The sequence below is a fragment of the Tiliqua scincoides genome, chromosome 1 (genome assembly GCF_035046505.1).
Source record: "Tiliqua scincoides isolate rTilSci1 chromosome 1, rTilSci1.hap2, whole genome shotgun sequence".
In the NCBI taxonomy this organism is placed as follows: domain Eukaryota; kingdom Metazoa; phylum Chordata; class Lepidosauria; order Squamata; family Scincidae; genus Tiliqua; species Tiliqua scincoides.
Window position 1 is genome coordinate 101,105,385 of NC_089821.1, and position 21,726 is coordinate 101,127,110.

Sequence of the window (21,726 nt, forward strand, 5' to 3'; positions counted from 1 at the left end):
GGGCTGCTAGAGGTCTTAGGCAAGGCCTTTCAGTACCAGCTGCAATATGGAGACAATATTTCCTTGCAGGGTTGTTGTGAGGCGTGCAAGAAGATTATACTTCAAAAATTCAAAAAGTGCTATACAAATGGGAAATACGTTTTATTTTATGGCACCTATTGTTGTCTTATGTTGGAAGCCAGCTGCTGTTTAGGGAAGCTTGCTTTGGTTTTCCCTGAAGTTCGTTTGAGGTCTCCTCAATGGAGATGAGCGGATCCCCAATGGATGAATTCTGCAATGATACAGGTATGATTTGAATAAATGAATACTGATGGCAATGAGCTTTTTAACAAGGGAGATGTCTTTTTCGTCTCACACACCCCTAATATGGAATGTACTTCCTGCATGGAACTCTTTCAGCCACATGAATCAGCAGGAGACTGGCTGAGACTGTCACATAGGTGTGGACAGAAGTGATGGGAATTGTTCCTAATCCTGGATATTAGAGACCTTGGCTCTTAGACCCCAATCTAATTCAACAGTCAGTTTCAAGGACAGTGTAGCTCAGTAGTCAACTGACTGAGTGTCAGGTTCACTTTAGGGAAACCAGCAGGGTAAACTATAGCAAGCTATAGTTACGATCCTACAGGCTGTGCTGCAAGTTCAGTAGCGCAGGTGAAGCCACATGCCCCCATCCCTGAGATCGTTTTTCCTGACTACCAGTGAAGGATTGGTAAAGCAGGAGGAAATTCAAAATCCTCACAGACAGGTGGAAGGTGATCTGTGCTTATTCGGGTCTCTCTCTCTCTCTCTCTCTCTCTCTCTCCCCCCCCCCCCATTATTTCATTCCCAGGCTGTTTGGTCACCTCCCCCCTCCCCATAGCTTGTAACACATGAACTGTCAGAAGTGCTGAATGATCTGGGTTGGCAGGGGATAGGATTGGGCTGCGAGTTAAGTTTAAAAGAATATATGCATCTAGTTTTGTCCCTACCCTTTAGAACAGGGGTCTCTAAACTTCTTGGCTGAAGGGCCGCATCAAATATCTGGTATAGAGCAGGGGTGCCCAAACCCCGGCCCTAGGGCCCCTTGCGGCCCTCGAGGCCTCTCATTGCAGCCCTCAGGGAGCCCCCAGTCTCCAATGAGCCTCTGGCCTTCTGGAGATTTGTTGGAGCCCACGCTGGCCTGACTGCTCTCAGCATGAGGATGACTGTTGACCTCTTGCATTAGCTGTGGGATGAGGGCTCCCTCCACTGCTTGCTGCTTCACGTCTGTGATGCAGTAGTGGCAGCAAAGGAAAGGCCAGCCTTGCTTTGTGCAAGGCCTTTTATAGGCCTTGAGCTATTGCAAGACCTTCATTCATTCATATAAGTTCATCTTTAATATATTCATTTATGCGAACTTATGTAAATTTATTCAAATTTTAAATGTAAATTAATTCTTCCTCAGCCCCTGACACAGTGTCAGAGAGACAGTGTGGCCCTCCTGCCAAAAACTTTGGACACCCCTGGTATAGAGGGCCAGGGAAAAAAAATTAAATATATAATTTAAATAAATACATTAGAGATGGAACTTAGATGAATGACTGAATGAATGAATGAATGGGCTCAAATGTCCAGGATTTCTCCAAGCACCAACACAGCCCAAGAAATAAAGCACACACACTTAAATGGACCCCCATTCGCCACTCCACAAGCACAACTCTGATTGTGTTTGGTCAAATGGGCCAGAGGCTCTCAGGGGATCAGAGGCTGGCTGCGGGCCGGATAGAGACACTCTGTGGGCCGCATCTGGCCCCTGGGCCGGGGTTTGGAGACCCTGCTTTAGAGCCATCATTTTGGAACTTCATTGATTCTGAGATGCACACATCTGCTTGTTTAATTGGTTCCTCTCTTGCATGTTGCTCACAACTCAATGTGAGTAGGTGTCAAAACTATTACACTCTTTGGAACATCAAAAGGACAATCAGAAGCAATTCTCCCCTGCTGTCATTGTATCCATCACCACTACCCTTGTATTCCTTCTCTCTCTGATTATACCGCAGCCATGAAACGGTTTCACTCACCTTCAGTAATCAGACTTCATAGAACATTTACTCTTAAACACATCATCCTACTCTGATCAACCTACAGCACACCGATCACACAAGGAGGACTGACAGCGTACAACACTCCTCAAGTGAACACACAAACTCATCCCCAATGCCTGTGTAATTATAGTTTTTATGTCAAAGCTTTACAGCTTTATCACCTCAAGCAATATTTTACAGCTGTCAAGAATGATTTATGCAATAATGATTTAAATGGCAAAATAGAGTCCTTGGAGGAAGAGCTGTCACACATTTCCATGGCAAATAACTTTATTAAAACAAAAATATTGATATGCATGTAAACAGGATCTTACCTCCATAGATACCAAATCAGATCAGGTCTGAAAGATAAATCGATTGTAGAAATGATGTTATAAGCAGATGAGGAGCAATTCTGGACCCTGTTACAATGCCTTTGAACAGCTGCTAATGCCTACTGGGCAACTCTGGAAAATATCCTCTTTAGGCATCATGGGGCAATTTATATGTGTATTTATTTAATACATTTTTATCCTGCCTTTCTCCAACGTATCTGGGTGCCCAAGGCAGCAGACAAAAAGAATTCTAGCATTTTATTAAAACAATTTTTAAAACTTCATCCACCAAAACAAAGTCATCAGCGCACATACAAATCATAATGGGAGAGCAATAAAAAGCAGTCCATTAAGAGCAGCAATAGAAATAATCAAAGCAGAAGTGACACAGAAGTGAAGAGCAGAGATGCACAATAAAACCAACCAAACAATGGTAATAAGATGACACTAAAGGCAGCGGTAAGGACAATAAACAGTAAAACATTCAGACAATAAGCAGCAGTAAGGCCAGGGTCCCAGACTCCACACTAATCATGATGAACATTCTAAAAGAAACAAACAAAAGTTTTCAGTCCCACTGGAATACTTCAAGACAGGGAGCCATTCTTAGATCAGATGGGAGGGAGTTCCAGAACTGTGGTAGAGCCACAGAGAAGGCCCCACCTCTCACCGCTTCCTAGTGGCAAGTATCTAAGGTATGGCAGGTAGGACACGTGCCCTGGGTGCCACTTGAAGGGGGCGCCACTAGGCAACTCTATCAAAGCTGAGCAAGTGGAGGCTCTCGTTGAGCCTCAAAAGGAGGAAGGCTGTGGCAGCCAGACCACAAGGCCATCAAAACACAAGGATGCCATCCAGAAAAGGGCAGTCAGATTGCAAGGCCACTGCCACCAGTACCTCCTCAGGAGAGGAGAACCCAGAAATGATGTCATCACATTGCATGTTGATGACGTCATCGTCCCAGGTGCCACAGTCTCTGTGCTGCTGCTGCCGCCCCTGCAACCTCCACCAGGAACAACACACTCAAAAGGGCCCCTCAGAGGTTCTCAGGTGATGGGCCAGACTATATGGGAGAAGATCGTTATTCAGGTAGCCTAGTCCTAAGCCGTTGATGTATTTCTGTAATTGTAACTCTTTTAATTTGACCTGCCTAGCTTGAAAAGGATTCCTGCGCTCAAAGGAATGAAGGCAATTGTGTTGCTTCTAGCAATACTCTCTGATCTGTATATAATCACTCAAAAGGTATAAATCAGGTTGGATCTATTCTTCAGGAATTCTCCATTCCTTTGGATTCTTAGTTATTTTGCAATTGCCAATTGGGAAACAGCTCACAGAAGACACGGGATTTGAACCTTAAACAAATGGCTCTATTAGGAGAAGGCACGGGAAGGTAATTGCAAGACAATATAGATGCAGTTTGAACAGGATTCTGTAATGGGAGTAACAGGTTTTGGAAGAGTACGTAGATTACTCTCAGCAATAATTTTTCAAGGATTCTGGAAGAACTACTGTGCTTCAATTTAATTGGATCAATTGGTTTTGGTTTGGTCTGTAGTCTCTCATTAAAATTGTGTGGGTTTTTTTCCTTTTTGTTTCATCTTGTGTAAATTGCTTTTACAGAGTTGAAGAATCCCAAGAATCTGGGAGTCATTTATTGACAGGTTAGAGCAGGGGTGTCCAAAGTTTTTGGCAGGAGGGCCACATCATCTCTCTGACACTTTGTGGGGGGCCGAATTAATTTACATTTCCAATTTGAATAAATTTACGTAAATGAATATATTAGAGATGGAATTTGTATGAATGAATGAAGGTCTTGCAATAGCTCAAGGCCTATAAAAATCCTTGCACAAAGCAAGGCTAGCCTTTCCTTCACTGCCACTGCTACATCACAGATGTGAAACAGCAAGCAGTGGAGGGAACCCTTGTCCCACAGCTCATTCGAGAGGTCAAACAGTCATCTTTACACTGAGAGCGGTTGTGTCAGGCCAGCATGGGCTCCAGCAAGTCTCCGGAGGGCCAGATGCTCATTGGAGACTGGGGGCTCTCCGCGGGCCAGATTGTGAGTCCCCGAGGGCCGCAAGTGGCCCCCGGGCCGGGGTTTGGGCACCCCTGGGTTAGAGGAAAGTGTTGATTCCAATTCAGGTTTAAAAACAGAAAGTAGGACCAATGGCTAGTTTGAATATTAGTCCCTCAATGTCAGCACAGTTGGTACAAAACACACCTGACTATCACTGTCCTAACCTCACCAAAGCCGATGCATGAACATGACACCCAGGCATCCAGAGAAAGAAAACATCATTCAGCCTAAAGGGCTCACAGGATAAAATACATCTGTTGCACGTCCATAACCAGCTATCTCTATGCATGATCCACTGAAACCGATAAGATGTATATAGGTGTAACTAGGCCCAAGGCTGAAAGCACCGAGGTTGATGTATCCTAAGTATATACCAAAATACACCCAAATTGGTGTTTGCTTTGGTATTCTCATGGCATGTTTAATATACTGTAGAAAAAGAATCTTGCAGGTACTTTAAAGCAACAAGCTAGTACAGGGGTGTCCAAACTTTTTGGCAAGAGGGCCACTTCATCTCTCTGACACTGTGTAGGAGGCTGGGGAAAAATAATTAATTTAAATTTCAAATTTGAATAAATTTACATAAATGAATATATTAGAGATGGAAGTTATATGAATGAATGAAGCTCCTGTGATAGCTCAAGGTCTATAAAAGACCTTGTGCAAAGCAAGGCTGGCCTTTCCTTTGCTGCCACTGCTGCTTCACAGACATGAAACAGCAAGCAGCAGAGGGAGCCCTCGTCCCGCACCTTGCGCGAGAGGTCACACAGTCAGCACTCGCGCTGAGAGAAGTTGCATCGGGCCAGCGTAGGCTATAGCAAGCCTCTGGAGGGCCAGAGGCTTATTGGAGACTGAGGGCTCCCCGCGGACCAGACTGGGGGTCCCCGAGGGCCGCAAATGGCCCCTGGGCTGGGGTTTGGGCACCCCTGAGCTAGTACCACGAGGAGAATCAGAGATATGAACAAAGCGTTGAAGCTGAACCTGGGTTGAAATCCGCACTCAGCCATAAAGTTCACTTGTGCCCATCACTTGTGACCTCGTGCCCATCACTATGGCTATATTGGCACTACAAACTTATTGTAAGTTAATATCAGTTCAACAATCACAGCTCTGCCAAAGGAATTGTAGGAACTGCAGAATAGTGATGATCCTGAGAATGCTCTCCAGGCCTTCTCAAAGAAGGACAGAGGGAACTACTGTTGAACTACCTGAAGTCTGCTGTGTGGAGAATGCCTCCTTAGCCTAACCTGCCCTGCAGGGCTATTGTGAAAAAAAAGTGGGCAGCCCCCATGGATGGTACCCTGAGCTTCCCAGAATTAAGGCAAAATACAAGTGGGGTGAAATAACTACATCATCATTAAGAATATTTTTTCAACAAAAAAAAGTAGTTCACAAAGCAGTTTACATAGCAAAGTAAATCAATACATGGTTCCCTGCCCCCAAAAGGCTCACAGTCTAAAAAGAGAAGCAGAAGAGACACCAGCAGCAGCCGCTGCAAAACATGCCATGCTGGGATGAAGAGGGACAGTCGCTCTCCTCCTGCTAAATATAACAGGACACCATTTTAAAAGGTGCCTCTTTTCCTAGTTAGCAAGTATATTCATTCGCAGCCACGGAAAAAATTACAATCATTTTGGAATCAACACAAACTGGTGCTGTTCCTACACAGAATGTTCGCATCCAGCACAGCTGCTGTCTCAGTGGTGGTACCTGAGCTCCATTTTACAGATCAACAACTTCTGCAAGCTCTCTTCAGACATTTACTTTCTTTGGAGAGTGAACACATGAGGAGCCCCTACAATCACAACACTTAGCTCCATCTCTGGCCAATGATGTGTGTGAACTAGTCCCACCCCTTGCGCGCAATACATCTAGAGTTTATCTGCAGAAACAAATAGTCTTCCCACGATTGCCCGCCTGGAACACTCCAAGGCTCCAATTATAGGGAGAAACCCGTTGTAGACAAATGCTGAATGCGTGAAAGGTGAGAGTGGAGCCGACCCATGCACAACAATGGTGGGGTGGGGCAAAGTGGTGCAATCCCAGAGGACCTTTGCCTGTTCACCCTCTGCAAAGAGTGAATATCTGAAGAGGTATGTATAAGGCACACACATCTACACTGAAAGGCACGTGTGAAAAGCTAGTTATGGGCAACCCTGGGTAGACATTTCACATGTTTGTGGGTACAATTTAATATGTGAAGAGCCGTATTTTCTCTTGAATGACCAAGAAAGGAAATCTCATCCAGAGCATCTCCCCACCCCCCAAACTACATTCTGATCTTACTAGATGCAAGAATCACCCTGGCATCCAACTCCACAAATGCCAGCTTTGCAACTCCATCAGAAAATGTGTCATTGCTGCTTTAAAGCATGATTTCCCCTCCATTGTCTCAATGCTCACATGAATGTAAACAGCAACCTGGCACAACTCCAAAGCTAATTAAAGCTGCAGATCTGAATATATGAGATTGCTTTGCATTTCTCCTTTGAACACACGCACACTGTGCAAACAAAACATGCTTATGTATTATTCTGACTTGTTTAGTGTCTGACTTATAATGCTGAATAATCAGAAAAGAAAACTAATTTCAGCATTCAGAAATAATTAGCATTGTCATTCCCTTATCAAGATGGATCATGACAAATGAACATTCATCTTTAATTTCCTTCAGATTTCAACACCAAACGCATAGCGCTGCACTATTCTTAGTACCTTCTATGACTAATCATGCACATTATTTTTGTCAGCCTCTAGTCACTATTTTTTTTTTTTTAATGACCAAATTGTCATGTGTTTTAAGCAGGTAGATTTAAAACAAGACAAAACCCAAAATGTGTTTAGGATGGCATCCTAAAGTTCAAATTCCACAATTCAAGAAAGAAGTACCATTCCATCATGCCACATCAAATAACATCCATTGAGCGTCTGACTCACAGTAACAAAGAAACTAATTTTCAAAATATCTTCCAAAATGAACACATTATTTCAACGCACTTAAAAGAAAAAATATATATATATATCAAAACTACTTTACCATCTTTATGATAATAAGTGACTTCCACTTTCCTTTCCTCCGATCCCAGCAACGCCTGGGCAATTTGGGCGATGTGATGCCTTTTGGTCTCTGGTCCATGGAGAAAGTCACAGGTGCATGGTTTTTGCATGACATCTGGCCTGGAGAATCCAGTCATCTCACAGAACCCATCATTGCAGTAGATGATAGCACAGTTCTGTACTCGAGCATTAGCAATGATAAATTTTTTATCTGCCATAAAAAAAAAAGTAATGCATTTTTCAGTAATCTCACATTTCATAAAATCTCAGCTGCCTGAACAGCGGTTATTTTTGCATCTGATGTCTCCAGTGTAGTGAGCTGCACATTATGCAGGTGTACCAGCACTCTTTAAAAGTTCAGTAAAAAGTAGGTGAACTCAACTCAAAGTCAACAGGCATGTAGCAAAAAATCAAATTAAGTCAGAGCCAGGACATTCTACTGCAAACCTTATAGTTGGCTGTAATGCAACTGGGAGCAAGCCCCATCAAATAGGACTTATGTCTGAGAAGTACGTCTTACTTCTGTGCATAGACTTGTGCTGTAATTCAACTAACAACCAAATCCTAACCAACTTTCTAGTGTTGCTGCAGCTGCATTGGAACTCCAAGTTAAGGGAACAAGTGTTCCATTACCTTGAGGAGGCCTCCATGACTGCTGTCCCACCACAGAATACAGTGTGTGCCCTGTTGGCATGACTGTATTGGTGCTGGAAACTTGGTTAGGACTGGGATGTAAGCCTTACAAATGATTCCACAAAAGTTAGTGGCTCACCCAAACAATTTACTAGTTCACTTATCAGCAAGTTAGTTATTTCCCATATTGTTTGTGGTGCAAAGACAGTCTGAAATGGAAAAAAAAAATGGAAGAGTTATCATTTGTCCAGCTAACAAAAGCTTTCCTTCTGAAATCACCTTGAGACAATTTCCAACAATTCTCACTTACAGAATGAGAAATACTTACAGTATTGGTAAGTGCCCAATTCTACCAGTCTGATTTTTACTAAATTAATAACACAATCCTATGCATGTTGACTCAGAAGAAAGGCTGCAATCCTAGGCAACTTTCCTGGGAGTAAACAAAGTGAGGCTTACTTCTGAGCTGACATGCATACGATTGTGCTGTAAGTCCCACTATGTTCAATGTGCCTTACCGCCAGGCAAGTGTTTGTAGGGCTGCAGCCTAACCATGGGGCTTTTATCTGAGGGAGAGGAACGTGCGCTAAGGTAAAGTAAGAATGGAGACCGCTTTTGTTCCTGGGCCATTAGCACCCCAGTTATCTCCAACACAAGAATAGTATCATGATTTGAAGACTCCTGAAACACTTTGATTGCCACAATGATAACTGCAGGATTTTTGTTTTGCAGAAAGCAAATTACTGGATTTCATTTGACAACATCGTGAAGACACCACAAGTACGGCCATGAAGCAAGTTCCTTCAATTGAACTCATTTTTTCTCCCAGTAAACACGCAGTAAACACGCACATGGGTGGCTCTTAAGCACACAGGTGCAAAAACCATATCATTCTAGACCGTTGGGGGCAATCCACTGAACTGTAGGCTCCATTATTATTGTACAAACCACATGTAACACTGAGCAAGCAATTCCTCTTGAAATGCCCATTGGAGCAATCTCCCTACCTAGAGAAGTTGTGTTGCCTGTTCATTTTTGCAGACCACTATTGTTTTAAATGAGAGATGCAGTATTGAAACCATGTCTGTCTTTTCAATACCAAGATGGGATTCAGTTACTCACCTGACTTCCCTCTCTGATTTCATCACAGCTATCATATCAGAGATGTGTGCATGATTTTTAATCTGTGAATGGTGCACAATACTCATTTTTTTTTTATTTGAAAGACATGAGAAATCCGTAAGGTTATAGATATCCTATATAATTTATCCAGGTTTTCCTTCACTCTTCTCTATGCTATGTCAGTTGACCATAATTTACAGCTACTCCCGGAGAGAGTGCCTGATTATTTACAAGCTCTCGTTGCTGCAACCATAGCTTGTGTCACTCAGTGCCCTCATTACGCACAGCCTTACAGAGATAAATAAGTCTGCTGACTTTAATGGGCTACTTACATCCCAAAGAGCTGTAGGATCTGACCTTCATATTTCTTTTGTGAGTTTGGAGTCTATTACATTGCTAGAAATAGCATCGATCCTTGGAGACCGATTGCAATAAATGCATGTCAGCTCCAGACTTTGGAAAATGTGTGAAAAACACTTGCTAATCTGAAGCACTTTTAATTTCTTGACATGTTTGGAATCAACTAGATATTTAAGGAAATTTATTTATTTATTTATTTATTTATTTATTTATTTATTTATTTATTGGATTTATATTCTGCCTTTCTCCCCAAAGGGAACCCAAGTCGGAAATGTGCGCACGCCCAGCACAGTGTTTCAATATACAATTTCCACAATATTAAGACCAGGCCAAGTCAGGTGTTATCTGAAGAATCTTTACCTGTAACCATCAGGAGGTCAAGCAAGGCAACACACTGACTCGGAGAACTTTATGTTCTTGGTTCGACAACCAATCTAGATCATCAGCTAGAAAGCCAAATGACAGGCAAGAACATCCGCTCTAGAAATGCATTTGGAATTTAGCTTGCGGGAACTTCCTGTAAATTAATGTCCTAGAAGGCAGCTCTGAAAATAAGGTTTACGGCTACCAGAGACAAAGGGAGACAGACTTTAACCAATGTATGAGGAAGGAATTTTGGCATGTGCATCTTTGAGCTTCTCTTCCATGTTGAGCTGCACCTGCTCAAGTTCCCTCCTCTATACCATGGCTAAAGCACTCTGCCCCCCCCCCCACTTTGTACCTGGTCACCCTATTTAAGGCCAAGGTGAGAAAGGAATAGGCACCTTCCTCTCTTTCTTTGCCTTCCCTGGGACAGCCGCATTCATTTTCAAACCCCTACTGGAGGCAATGCTGCCTGGCAGGAGGAGAGATTGCATAAGCAGCGCACCTTGTGTGTGCATGTGTTCTCACTGGTCTGTGTGTGTGTGTGTTCCGCCCCACTTGTGTGTGTGTGTGTGTGTGTGTTCCACCTTACTGGTGTGTATGTGTGTGTGTTCCGCCTCCCTGGAGCCATCCCAGGCAGTCAAGAGAGCGGAGTTGCAGCGCGAAGCCCAGCAGAGTTGGGGCACTGCTCCTGGGATGGAGAGGAGAGGCATCCCCGCCGGGCGAGCGGTCCTGTGCAGCTCCGCCAGCCCCTTGCTGAACTTGCTCCGGCTGCTGCGCAGGCACCCCCGCCTCCCAAGCAAGCCCAGGCACGGGGGGGGGGGAGGAGGACTCACTCTGCCCTTCGAATTTCCGGATGATGGTCCCCAAGAAGGTGTTCTGCGGCGCCACATGACCTCTGCGCACAGGCATGTTGCTCGCAGGCGGGCTGGGCAGCTCCCCGGGCGCGCTGACTCCTCCACGGCTCTGCCTCGGCTGGCTGGGGCGATCTCGGCTACCCTCGGCGAGCGACCATCCTCCGCCCGCTCTCAGCACCGCTGCCAGGCGGCCGCTCGCCTCCGCGGAGTCCGCTCCATGCCCAGGGCGAGCCTGGCGCCCTCTTCGCCGGGCGGAGGCTGTCCGAAGCGGGCTGGCGCGTCCCCTAAACCTCGCCCATGCCGCCCCTGCGCACGCTGGCTCAGAGCATCGGCGGCTGTGCGGGGCTGGCAGGCTCCGGCTCGGGCTCTTGTGGCGAGAAGGAGTGACGTCCCCCTCCCCGCCCCGGCCCGCCCCGGCCGCCTGCGGGCTCCAGCGCGCCTCTCGCAGCAGCAGCAGCTCGGATTACTCAAGCGTGCTGGAGCCGGAGCCAGCCAATAAATCTCTCCCGAAGCCGGCGACGAGCAGCTCCAGCAGGGGCTGCTACAGCCCGCCACGCGCAGCCACGGCCCCCTCCAGAGGCGGCCTCGACGGCCAACGCAGGGACCGACCGGCGAGGGAGGGAGGGAGGAGGCAAGGCTTGGCCACGCTTAAAGCAAAGCGGGGGGGGGGAGGACCCCAGGATTTCCCCAGAGCTTCAGCTGAGCCAAGGCTCACCTCCAGGAGGGTTCCTCCAACCATGGACAGAAAAACCTCCCTCTGGCATCCTGCTCAATATCTGAGATCCCGGTCGACATAACCAAGCATTCGCCTGCGGAACTCGCGGCCACCACCGCTTTGAGGGCTTTGGAAGGGGAGTCGGACAAATTCTTGAAAGAGGAGTCGACTAGGAAGGCTATGAGCCAGATGTCATTAAGAGAACCTCCCTGTCCAGTAGTAGCATACCTCTGAACAATATGCTGGGGGAAATGGGGAGAGGGGCTATTCATGCCCTTGTTGGGGGGGGGGGGTGTGAGTGTGAGTGTGGAGCAGTGGTTCCCAATCTTTAGAAGTCCAGGGACACTGAGGCAAGAATCGGAATAATCATGGACCACATACAGCCCCCCCCACCCGCCCCAGCATACAAAAAAGCAATTACATTTGAAATTAGTGATTTTTTCAAGATTTATTATTAATAGAGGAGATGTGTGGATTGCTGCTTTTGTTGCTAGCTGCGGCTGCAGGAAGTCCATTCTCCACCCTCTCTAGTGGTCTGTGGGCAACCATGCCCTGAGCAAGCGCTCCCCCACAAACTGCCAGAGAGGACAAAAACAGACTGTGTGGAGCTACCGCTGAGAATGGTGTGGCTGCAGGCTTTCCAATCTTTTCCCTCTCTGTTGGCCCATGGGGAAGCACTTGCTTGGCAAGATGCTGGAAGTGATAGAAGGAAATCTTTTCTTCTGAGACTTCACTGACCACTTCTCAGGGTTCCATGAACCAGCTATGGTCCACGTACCATGGATTGGGAACCAGTGGTGTGGAGCAGGGGTGTCCAAAGTTTTGGGCAGGAGGGCCACATCATCTCTCTGACACTGTGTCAGGGGCCGTGGGAAAAAGAATTAATTTACAATTAAAATTTGAAAAAATTTACATAAGTTTACATAAATGAATTTATTAAAGATGAACTTATATGAATGAATGAAGTTCTTGCAATAGCTCAGGGCCTATAAAAGGCCTTGCACAAAGCAAGGCTGGCCTTTGCTGCCTCTGCTGCATCACAGATGTGAAACTGCAAGCAGTGGCAGGAGCCCTCATCCCACAGCTCACGCAAGAGGTCAAACAGTTGCCCTCACACTAAGAGCAGCTGCATCGGGCCAGTGGGGGCTCCAACAAATCTCCGGAGGGCCAGAGGCTCATTGGAGATTGGGGGCTCCCTGAGGGCCGCATTGAGAGTCCTCGAGGGTGGCAAGTGGCCCCAGGGCCGAGGTTTGGGCACCCCTGGTGTGGAGGAAAGCTGTTGCCCTGTCCTGCTTGTGGATTCCTGGAAGCATTTACCATGAATGCTGCATTAGACGGGCCCTTGGTTCTGATCCAGCATGGCTCTGATCCACTAGAGTGTCTTTTGGCCCTCTAGTTACAAAAACTAGAGTAGTTACAAAAAATGGCTAGGGCCGATGTAGGCCTTAAAGTTGAATTTAGCCCTTGAAACCAGTGTATTCCCTGCTAATTAATAGCTATTAATAGCCTATTCTTTCTACTTAAGCATTATGCAGATTTTCTCATGTACAGCCCTCACAACAAAAGATAGGCATGTGCCAAAAAATAGTATATCTTATTGATTTGTGCATTTATCCATGGAAAGTTGTTTAGGCAGCTTGATGCTAGCTATGTTTACTCAAAAGTCTGTCCCACTGTCAAATAAGTATGCTCTGGGTTATAACTTCACTTTTCTCTTTGTATTACAGTTAGTGTTGGTTGTTAAGATTCCTCCTTATTTCCACCGAATTGCCTCTAATTCTGTACCTAAGGATAGCTTATTTTTATTTTATTTTTTAAAAACTTTCTATCCCACTTTTTTCACCTACCAAGGCAACCCAAAGTAGCTAAGATAAAGAAAAATAAAACAGTCAAAACAACCACGTTCAAAAGACCACATAAAACAAAACACTGCAATTGAAAAGCCACAGCAACATAACTCTTCCACCAAATACCAAGCATCCCTCCAAAACCTGAATGGAAATGTCAGGCTTTAACATATCTCTGAAGAAGAGTCAAGGAGGCCAACTAGGCCTCTAAGGACAGGGCATTTCACAGAGTTGGTGTCTCCACTGAGAGGGCCCTGCTCCTAATGGATGCTGTCCATGTTTCTTAAGGCAAGGGCACTCAGAGGAAGGCCTGAGATGAGGAGGCGGTCCTTATCAAAGTCCCAAAGTGTTTCAGGCTTTAAAAGTTATGGCTGGTATCTTGCACTAAATCCAGAAACAAACAGGTAGCCTATGAAATTCATGAAGAATCAGGATGTTGTGATTCAACTGAGCAGGGCGCAATCCTAACCCCTTATGTCAGTGCTTTCCAGCACTGGCATAGAGGTGCCAATGGGACCTGTGCTGCATCCTGCAGTTGGGTGTAACTCACAGAGGCCTCCTCAAAGTCAGGGAATGTTTGTTTCCTTACCTCAGAGCTGCATTGCCCTTATGTCAGTGCTGGAAAGCACTGACATAAGGGGTTAGGATTGCACCCTAACAAACCATTTTTGCATCAGTGGAAATTTCTGAATCCTTTTCATGGGCAGCCCCAAATGGAGCGCTTTACTATCTTCAGCTACCTACAAATGAAACCCACGATTCTTGAGAAAACCAAGAGGGAACAGTAATGCGCACTCAATCCATAGACTGCTGCTTAAAGAGGCACAACACACTGTATATCAAATGAACTCACACTTTTGTATCTTCTGCACAGCACACTGCAATTCCCAGGTTAAAACGGTTCCACAAATCTTGTTTTATCAAATCTCAGCAACCTATTCAGCTAACATCTAACCAGTGGCTTTATGCAATTAATAGTTTGCAGTTTGTTTGAGTAAATGCTGAAGTAGGGAGGACTGCAAATACTGATGATGTGCATGGTGTCAGTGAGCAGAGTTAAGACTATAAAGTCTGGTCTAAAATATACAGGGTTTGTAATATGAAGATGGATTAGAGGAGTATGCTGTATAGTTGATTTAGCAGAAATTTCAAGTTAAGCCATTTCTGTCCAATGTTGCATATACAAAACAGGACCAAATGTGTACACCTGTGGACAAAAATGGGTTAAAGAAGCTTCTCTGAGAATCTAACCCAGGAATTTGAGGTGTAAGGGCTAAATTGGTGAAGAAAGGCTTCCATTTTAAGACCTCTAGAATACTACCTAAGCAGATGTTTATTATTTATAAGAATGGTTTAATAGAAATCCTAATTTGACAAGAGGTGGTTGCACCCAAGTCATAGGCATGTTAGCATGGTGTTAGTGTAAAATAAAGGACAAAAAGACACTTCCGGTTTTCATGAAGAAACCAGAAGTGCCCTTTTTTTTTCTTTTTTTTTTTCTTTTTAGCAGGTATGGGGAACCCTGCAGAGGGCTCTCCACACCCCCAGGACTGCAGTGCTGGCTGCAGGTAAGTAAAAAACAACTCCTTCCATCCCCTCACATTGCTACCTTCCCACTCCTCCTCTTAAACGGGCATGGGCCAGTGCTTCCCAGGCTGGTGGGTCATGACCCACCAGTTTGGGAACCACTGGGCTATGGTTATGTTCATGGAAACCCTAGTGGATGCATATTCACAGATAATGAACCATTGACCCTATGGGATCAGTGGTGCTAGATACAAGGGGTAACATGGTGGGGAAGGGGTACTATCAGAAGAATTCAGCAGAGAACCTCAGGAAGCCAGCAGAATGCAGCAGGAAGTGCCAAAATATCTCTGAATGCTGCAGAGACCTTCCAGAGACTGTAGGGTCTTTCAGAATGATGCCTGCAAACAGCACAGACCTCTTTAATATGGCAGATGGAAGCTTCCACCAGCCATTTTAAAGGGGGCTGCACTGTTCACAGGCAACATTCTGAAGATCCCTGCGGCCTCTGGATAGCAGAGGCTATTGGCATAGCAGATAACAGGAATAGAGGTGTGGATAACAAGATAAGGTAGTAATTCTACCCCTTGCGGATAAGTGCATTCACAGAAAGCAAATTCACATATAAAGAGAATTGACTTTATTATGAAGTGGTGGAACCAAAGGATATTATAGAACTCATTAATAATGAGAGCCTGAAAGGGTGTTTTAGAATTTTCATATGATTTAATGGTGCTACTAATGGAGTGATTATATCTGAGGAGCCTTACCCTATACAATACATGTTTAGTCAGCAACAAGTCTGACTGTCTTCAGGGGCTTACTCCCAAGTGAACTACATATAGCTGTGTCACAGGATCTTAAGCATGTTTATTCATTCATTAAGTTCAGTGGAACAAATCAAGACCCAAGACCCTCCACCCTGGGCAATTCTGCCTTTCCATTCATGGGCTTGAGATGTATCACTTTTTATCCCTTGCAGTGTTTTGTTTTCCTGATGTATTGTGAGCAAAGATCTCAGCTGAATCATTCTTTTTCAAGCAGGAAATGGCCGTTTCGGGCAGCTTGCTAAGTCCATTTGCTGGTTGTTGAGCAAGGAGCCTGCCAGGCCACTAGGGAGGAGTAGGGGTTGGAGAAGGTCTGTGCCAAGTGCAGAACAATGAGGGAAGTGTGAGAGGATACTGCTAAGCTAAAAATGAATGATGAAGAACTAGTAGATAGTCTTTCCAGTGGCTCAACAATGAGACCCAGACAAAACAAAAACAAGTAAGCCTATATCAGATTATTCATTCCCACAATATCTCTCTGACCAGGGCCCTCATGTGCATAGACAGGGTAGCTGAGCAAGTGAATAAACAGAGAGCTTGAGGACACTGCAGGGTGATCCATTCATTGCAGAAGTAGTGATGTGGAAACATTGAGGGAGGGAGGAAAGAGCAGAGTGTAGAACAGTGGTTCCCAACCTGGGTACATGTACCCCTAGGGGTACTTGCCAGGATCCTTTGGGGTACTTGAAAAAGACTTGAATAATGGCGGAAAAGGCAGGTCTATATTTGAATGCCTTGCGGGGTGGCATTAGAAAGCCTTGCCTTGCAGGGCTAGTATGAGGGGTACAATTTATGGAAATGGGGTGCCAAGGGGTACGCAAGTGAAAAAATGTTGGGAACCACTGGTGTAGAAGACAGAGGAAACAGTGGAATGGTACTTTCCTCCGATGAGAGGGAGTTGCCTCAGTATGACCGTGTTGGTAACTGTATACTCTTCTGAAGACCCCCTTCCAGCTCCATTGCTTACTGAAGTCTCTAATAATTGTCTCTAATAATCCAACAGGACTTTGGCTATCTCTTTTAAGAGACTATCTCTTCACAAAGTAACCCAAGCCAATGGCTATCCAAAGCCTGGGGGAAGGAGGTACCGCTTGTTAATGTAGCAAACAAATGCGCTTAGTGAGTTCTGGTCACACCTGACTACAGCTTGGAGAATCCCATATGGTGCTGTCAACTCAGACTCAGGACAGGCGATGCAAGAGCCCTGGTTCATTTTGCTGAGATCACAAGCACACACACGCGATGACACCCCTCCCCCATGTAATCTGGCCCTAATTCTCACTCCCCTTGTTCTGGATTCACACTCACTAATCCGGATTGGAGCACCCATCCATATGGAGTTCATTGGAAGAGTAGAGAAAAAACTCCTGCCTTCCTCCCTGGTTGTAGGAATGTGACATGTAGTGAGAGAATGTTTGAAGAGAAAACCACACAACATTCTCCCTTCTGAAGTCTGTTTGCAAAGCGCCAAGACCAGAAGGCGCTTGGAGCTGTCCTTGGTGCTCAAAGCAGCCTCTGTTCCTCATCACCCAGCTGAACTGACTCGCTAAAGGCCGATCGTCTTCTTTTCCTCCTGCCTTCTCGCTTCTGCCCCATCACAGCTTTCCCCCAGCCCGCAGTAATAACTCAGGAGAGATATCCCAAGGGAGCTGGCTATTATTCGCGGGCTATCATTAAGGTTCCCTGAACCAAGGGGAAAGAGGCTGGGTCAGCAGTCACAGCATGACCTCTCGCATGTGATCTAACACTGAAGTGCTGGGAAGAATCAGACACCCGTCACTGCGCTGAGCATCTTCAGACTCTCACGAAGCAGTGCACCTTGTCCAGTTACACTCTCGCAGGATGAGAAAGTCACTCACCAAGGGCAAAAAATACTCAGTACAGTGCTATTGAACCAGCCGCCTCCGCTGTTCACCATTCCTTAGGCTATAACCGCAGGTGTTTCCTAACTCCCCAAGGCCTCTCTCAAGAGGTTGCTTTTGTGACTTGTTATTCAGTCTTATTTTGCAGATGGAGCAGCCAAGGACTGCGTTCTGCTTGGAATAAATCTGGAGTAACTTCCACATTATCTCAGTGCACTGCTTAATCTACATTTAGGCAGGGACTGCAATGCTGGAAGGGAGCTTTGTGGGGAGAAATGTAAGCCAGTTTAAACGTGAGGGACAGTTGCTGTGGGTAGGTCTAGAGGAGCTCTAAAAATCACATTTCTTTTCCTGGTCTCCTGAAGTTTTTAGCAGAAAGGGCACCTTTTTTCCATTTTCTCCACATCAAAACAAGCCTTTTTTGAAAATTAAAATTGCTGCACAAGATTGTGGTCAATAAACATAAGAAGACAGGATCAATAAATATAAGATTGTGATCAATAAACACAGATGTCATATATGCTCTCCTATGAGGAAGCATGTATTGCATGAAAAATTAACACTAGCTGTCAATAGGTTCATCCAATTTTTTCATATGACCTCCCACTTGACTTGATCTTTATTTCACTTGTTCATTTAATGTCTCTGTCCTGATTATTTCCTTCCTGTGCTTAATTTTTTCCTGTGTTCCTGATTTTTCCCTTATTGATCCACTCCAGTCCACAGCACATATAAAACGACACAACACTGTTTTTACTTTTCAAGGTATTTCCAGCCAATGGAATGCTAAACTTTCATTTGGATGCTAACTTCCTGTGCAACTAAACACAGGATGGACATTCTTCCATTCGTTGAGATAGGCATATCAAATAAACCGATAAAATGGAACAATAATTTTGGGTAGAACAGAAACTGCCTGATGGAGCAGGGCTAGGATAGATCAGCAGCTACATACATATCTCAGAGTTTCCAAAGCTGAACTTCTTGCACTAAGACCTTTTAAAAGTTAATGTAGTAAAGAACACACTTTTTTCATAAGTCAGAGGGAAAAGAATCATGTTTTCATGTCCACTTCAGGAGACTGCTAGTTGTCTGGCCAATGTGTTGATGGCCGAGTATGATCTATGAATGCATTAGCAGAAGAAGCCATGAAGATTGTAAACAGAGAAGTTCAGTAATAAAGCACAACTGAGAGCTCCAATTTCAATCTGGTTCTGCTAATAAAAGATGGATTAGCTCTGATCAAATGTGATATGCTCCACTTTTGCCTGGGATAAACATATCATTCTCTGCTCACTTTCAAAGGGAGCTCAAAATGTTGGTTATTGCTATAAAACAATGGCGTTACTCAACTTGCACCTGATTACTAGCCTGGAAGTTCTTACTGAATTTGAGATTGTTGTGGTCAACTTCTTTAGACTAGTGATGATCAATCTTTTTTGTGCCACAGCCCCAACTAACAAAGTATGAGGCTGGGAGCCCTCTGCTAATCCTGCCTCTTCTTGGGCTGCATTCTGTTCACCCCCCAGCCCTCCCCTTTCCCCCCTACCTCTTTTGTATTATTATTATTATTATTATTATTATTATTATTATTATTATTATTATTATTATTATTAATAATAATAATAATAATAATAATAATAATAATAATAATAATAATAATAATAATAATAATAACAACAGTATTTATATACTTCACAATAACTTTCTGAGGTAGCAGACTGAGCAGGGCAGGCCTTAAAAGCTGCGGGGCAAGACAGCAAGAAGAGGTTGTGAAGAACTCGATTTGATAAGGCAGTACCAATATTGAATCCAAGCCCTTTCTTGCACAGGCTTCGAAAGGTTTCTGCAACCCTCCAAATGAGCCTTTGCGACCCTATTGGAATCGCATCCCAACAGTTGAAGAACACTGCTTTAGACCATTGTTCATTCATTTCAGAACTTGTTCTCTTTTGTGTTTGTATGAATTTCATAACTGGACAATGTCAGAATGCATTTTAATACATTAAAGGCAAGATTGCAAGCAACAGTGCCTGAAGGTAAGAGTACTTCTGCTTTCTTAGTTTATCTGCAGTTCTGTAATGTTTCTAACACCCATAAAGATCTATCATGCAGGATTATGAAAGGGTTTCTCCTGGCTCTATTGTTCTTCACTAGTATCATGTAATGACTTTTGAGTTTGATAGTATTGATCCTATTTCCAGGTGATATAAAGCTAGGCAAGGCTGCAGATACTTCGAAGGAGAGAATTCATACTTAGAGTTACCTTGATAAATTGAAAGCATTATACCAGCTCAACTGCTTCAGCATAAACTGCCTTTGCTGGCAATTCTGAAGATGCTGCACTTGGTATTCTATGAGACCATTTAACCATGATCTTGAAACTTAGCTTTCAAAATTCGCATTAAAAAGAGCTTCTAATCAAAATATGCCTCTGAAATTGCATTTTTGTATGACATGATGTATGCATTTATGTATGGTAAGAAGGAATTCTGAGATGGTTTTTATTCTTTGTTAACATAAGAACAGCCCCACTGGATCAGGCCATAGGCCCATTTAGTCCAGCTTCCTGTATCTCACAGCGGCCCACCAAATGCCCCAGGGAGCACACCAGATAACAAGAGACCTCATCCTGGTGCCCTCCCTTGCATCTGGCATTCTGACATAGCCCATTTCTAAAATCAGGAGGTTGCACATACACATCATGGCTTGTAACCCGTAATGGATTTTTCCTCCAGAAACTTGTCCAATCCCCTTTTAAAGGTGTCCAGGCCAGATGCCATCACCACATCCTGTGGCAAGGAGTTCCACAGACCGACCACACGCTGAGTAAAGAAATATTTTCTTTTGTCTGTCCTAACTCCCCCAACACTCAATTTTAGTGGATGTCCCCTGGTTCTGGTGTTATGTGAGAGTGTAAAGAGCTGTTATTGATGTTTTGACAAATAAATATCCTAGATGCCCCATAAGCACAGACCAAGATACGATTGCCAAGCTTTATGTTGTATGATTGCAACATATGGTCCTCCCAGTGATCTAGTTCCATCATTCGCATGATCATAAGTTGTCTGGAAAGTTAATACCTCACAACAGGGGAAAGTGCTCCTGGGAACACTGAAGCTGCAATCCTATGCACACTTTCTTGGGAGCATCTTTCATTGAACTCAATGGGCATCTGAATAGACATGTATGTTGGCAACCTTCAGTCTCGAAAGACTATGGTATCGCGCTCTGAAAGGTGGTTCTGGAGCAGCGTCTAGTGTGGCTGAAAAGGCCAATTTGGGAGTGACAATCTCTTCCACACTGGGAGCAAGTGCAGTCTGTCCCTGGTCTGTCTCCCTGGCTATGGGCCTTCCTTCTTTGCCTCTTTGCCTCAGTCTGTTGGCCAAAGTGACAGCCCAATGTAGTGACAGTATGAACGCAGTCATACCAACAGAGTGCATGCTATATTCTGTGAGGAGGAATTCATGGAAATCGTCTAGAGGAAAGGGAACATTCTTTCCCCCAGTGGGTCTGTTCAGGTCTGCACCAGCCAGTTTGCTGGTGTAGAACCGAAGAGAGTAAAGGAGAGGAAATGGGTAAGGAAGGGGATCTGATCCTAGTGCATGCTGGTGCCACTTTCTGCCAACTGCTCTCCCCCTCCCCTTCCACCATTCCTCCCCCTCCCTGTCCCCTTCCTCCCACCACTGGCAGTTGCTGGCTGTTCCATTGGCATGCATGCACAGCCACCAGCCATGTGCCTGGGACCCTCATCACATGCGCCATCACAGCGACACTTCTGCTGATGGAATTCTTAGTTTGGATCGGACCATCATTCCCAATTGGGCAAAACAGAACTTCCTTGAGTAAACATGCAGAGAATTGCTCTGAATTAATATATAGAGGAAATGTTTGTTCCCTTATCCTTTGGACTGCACTGTGGCTGCATTTGCAAGCGTTCACTTACCCTGAGGAGACCCTCCTTCCCTTCCCCCACATCCACTATAAGATGCAGCACATGTCTTCTTGGTACCAATGCATCAGTGTGTGTGTGGGGGGTGGGGGAAGGATTGGGCTGTTAGGCTGAGATCCTGGCTCAGTATTCATGCAAAGGAACTGTTCTTTA

At 44.8% G+C, this 21,726-nt stretch overlaps 1 protein-coding gene across 1 annotated transcript in view; it reads right to left on the reverse strand.

Annotated features, from left to right (window-relative positions):
* KCNH7 (potassium voltage-gated channel subfamily H member 7) overlaps nucleotides 1–11,093 on the reverse strand; it is a 357,422-nt gene extending 346,329 nt beyond the window's left edge. Inside the window, exons 1-2 of the mRNA XM_066612100.1 lie at nucleotides 10,826–11,093; nucleotides 7,492–7,722 (exon numbers count right to left, since the gene is read on the reverse strand). Of these exons, the coding sequence (XP_066468197.1) occupies nucleotides 7,492–7,722; nucleotides 10,826–10,901 (307 nt within the window). The 5' untranslated portion in view covers nucleotides 10,902–11,093. The remainder of the gene's footprint in view (nucleotides 1–7,491; nucleotides 7,723–10,825) is intronic.
* Between the last annotated feature and the right edge of the window lie 10,633 nt (nucleotides 11,094–21,726).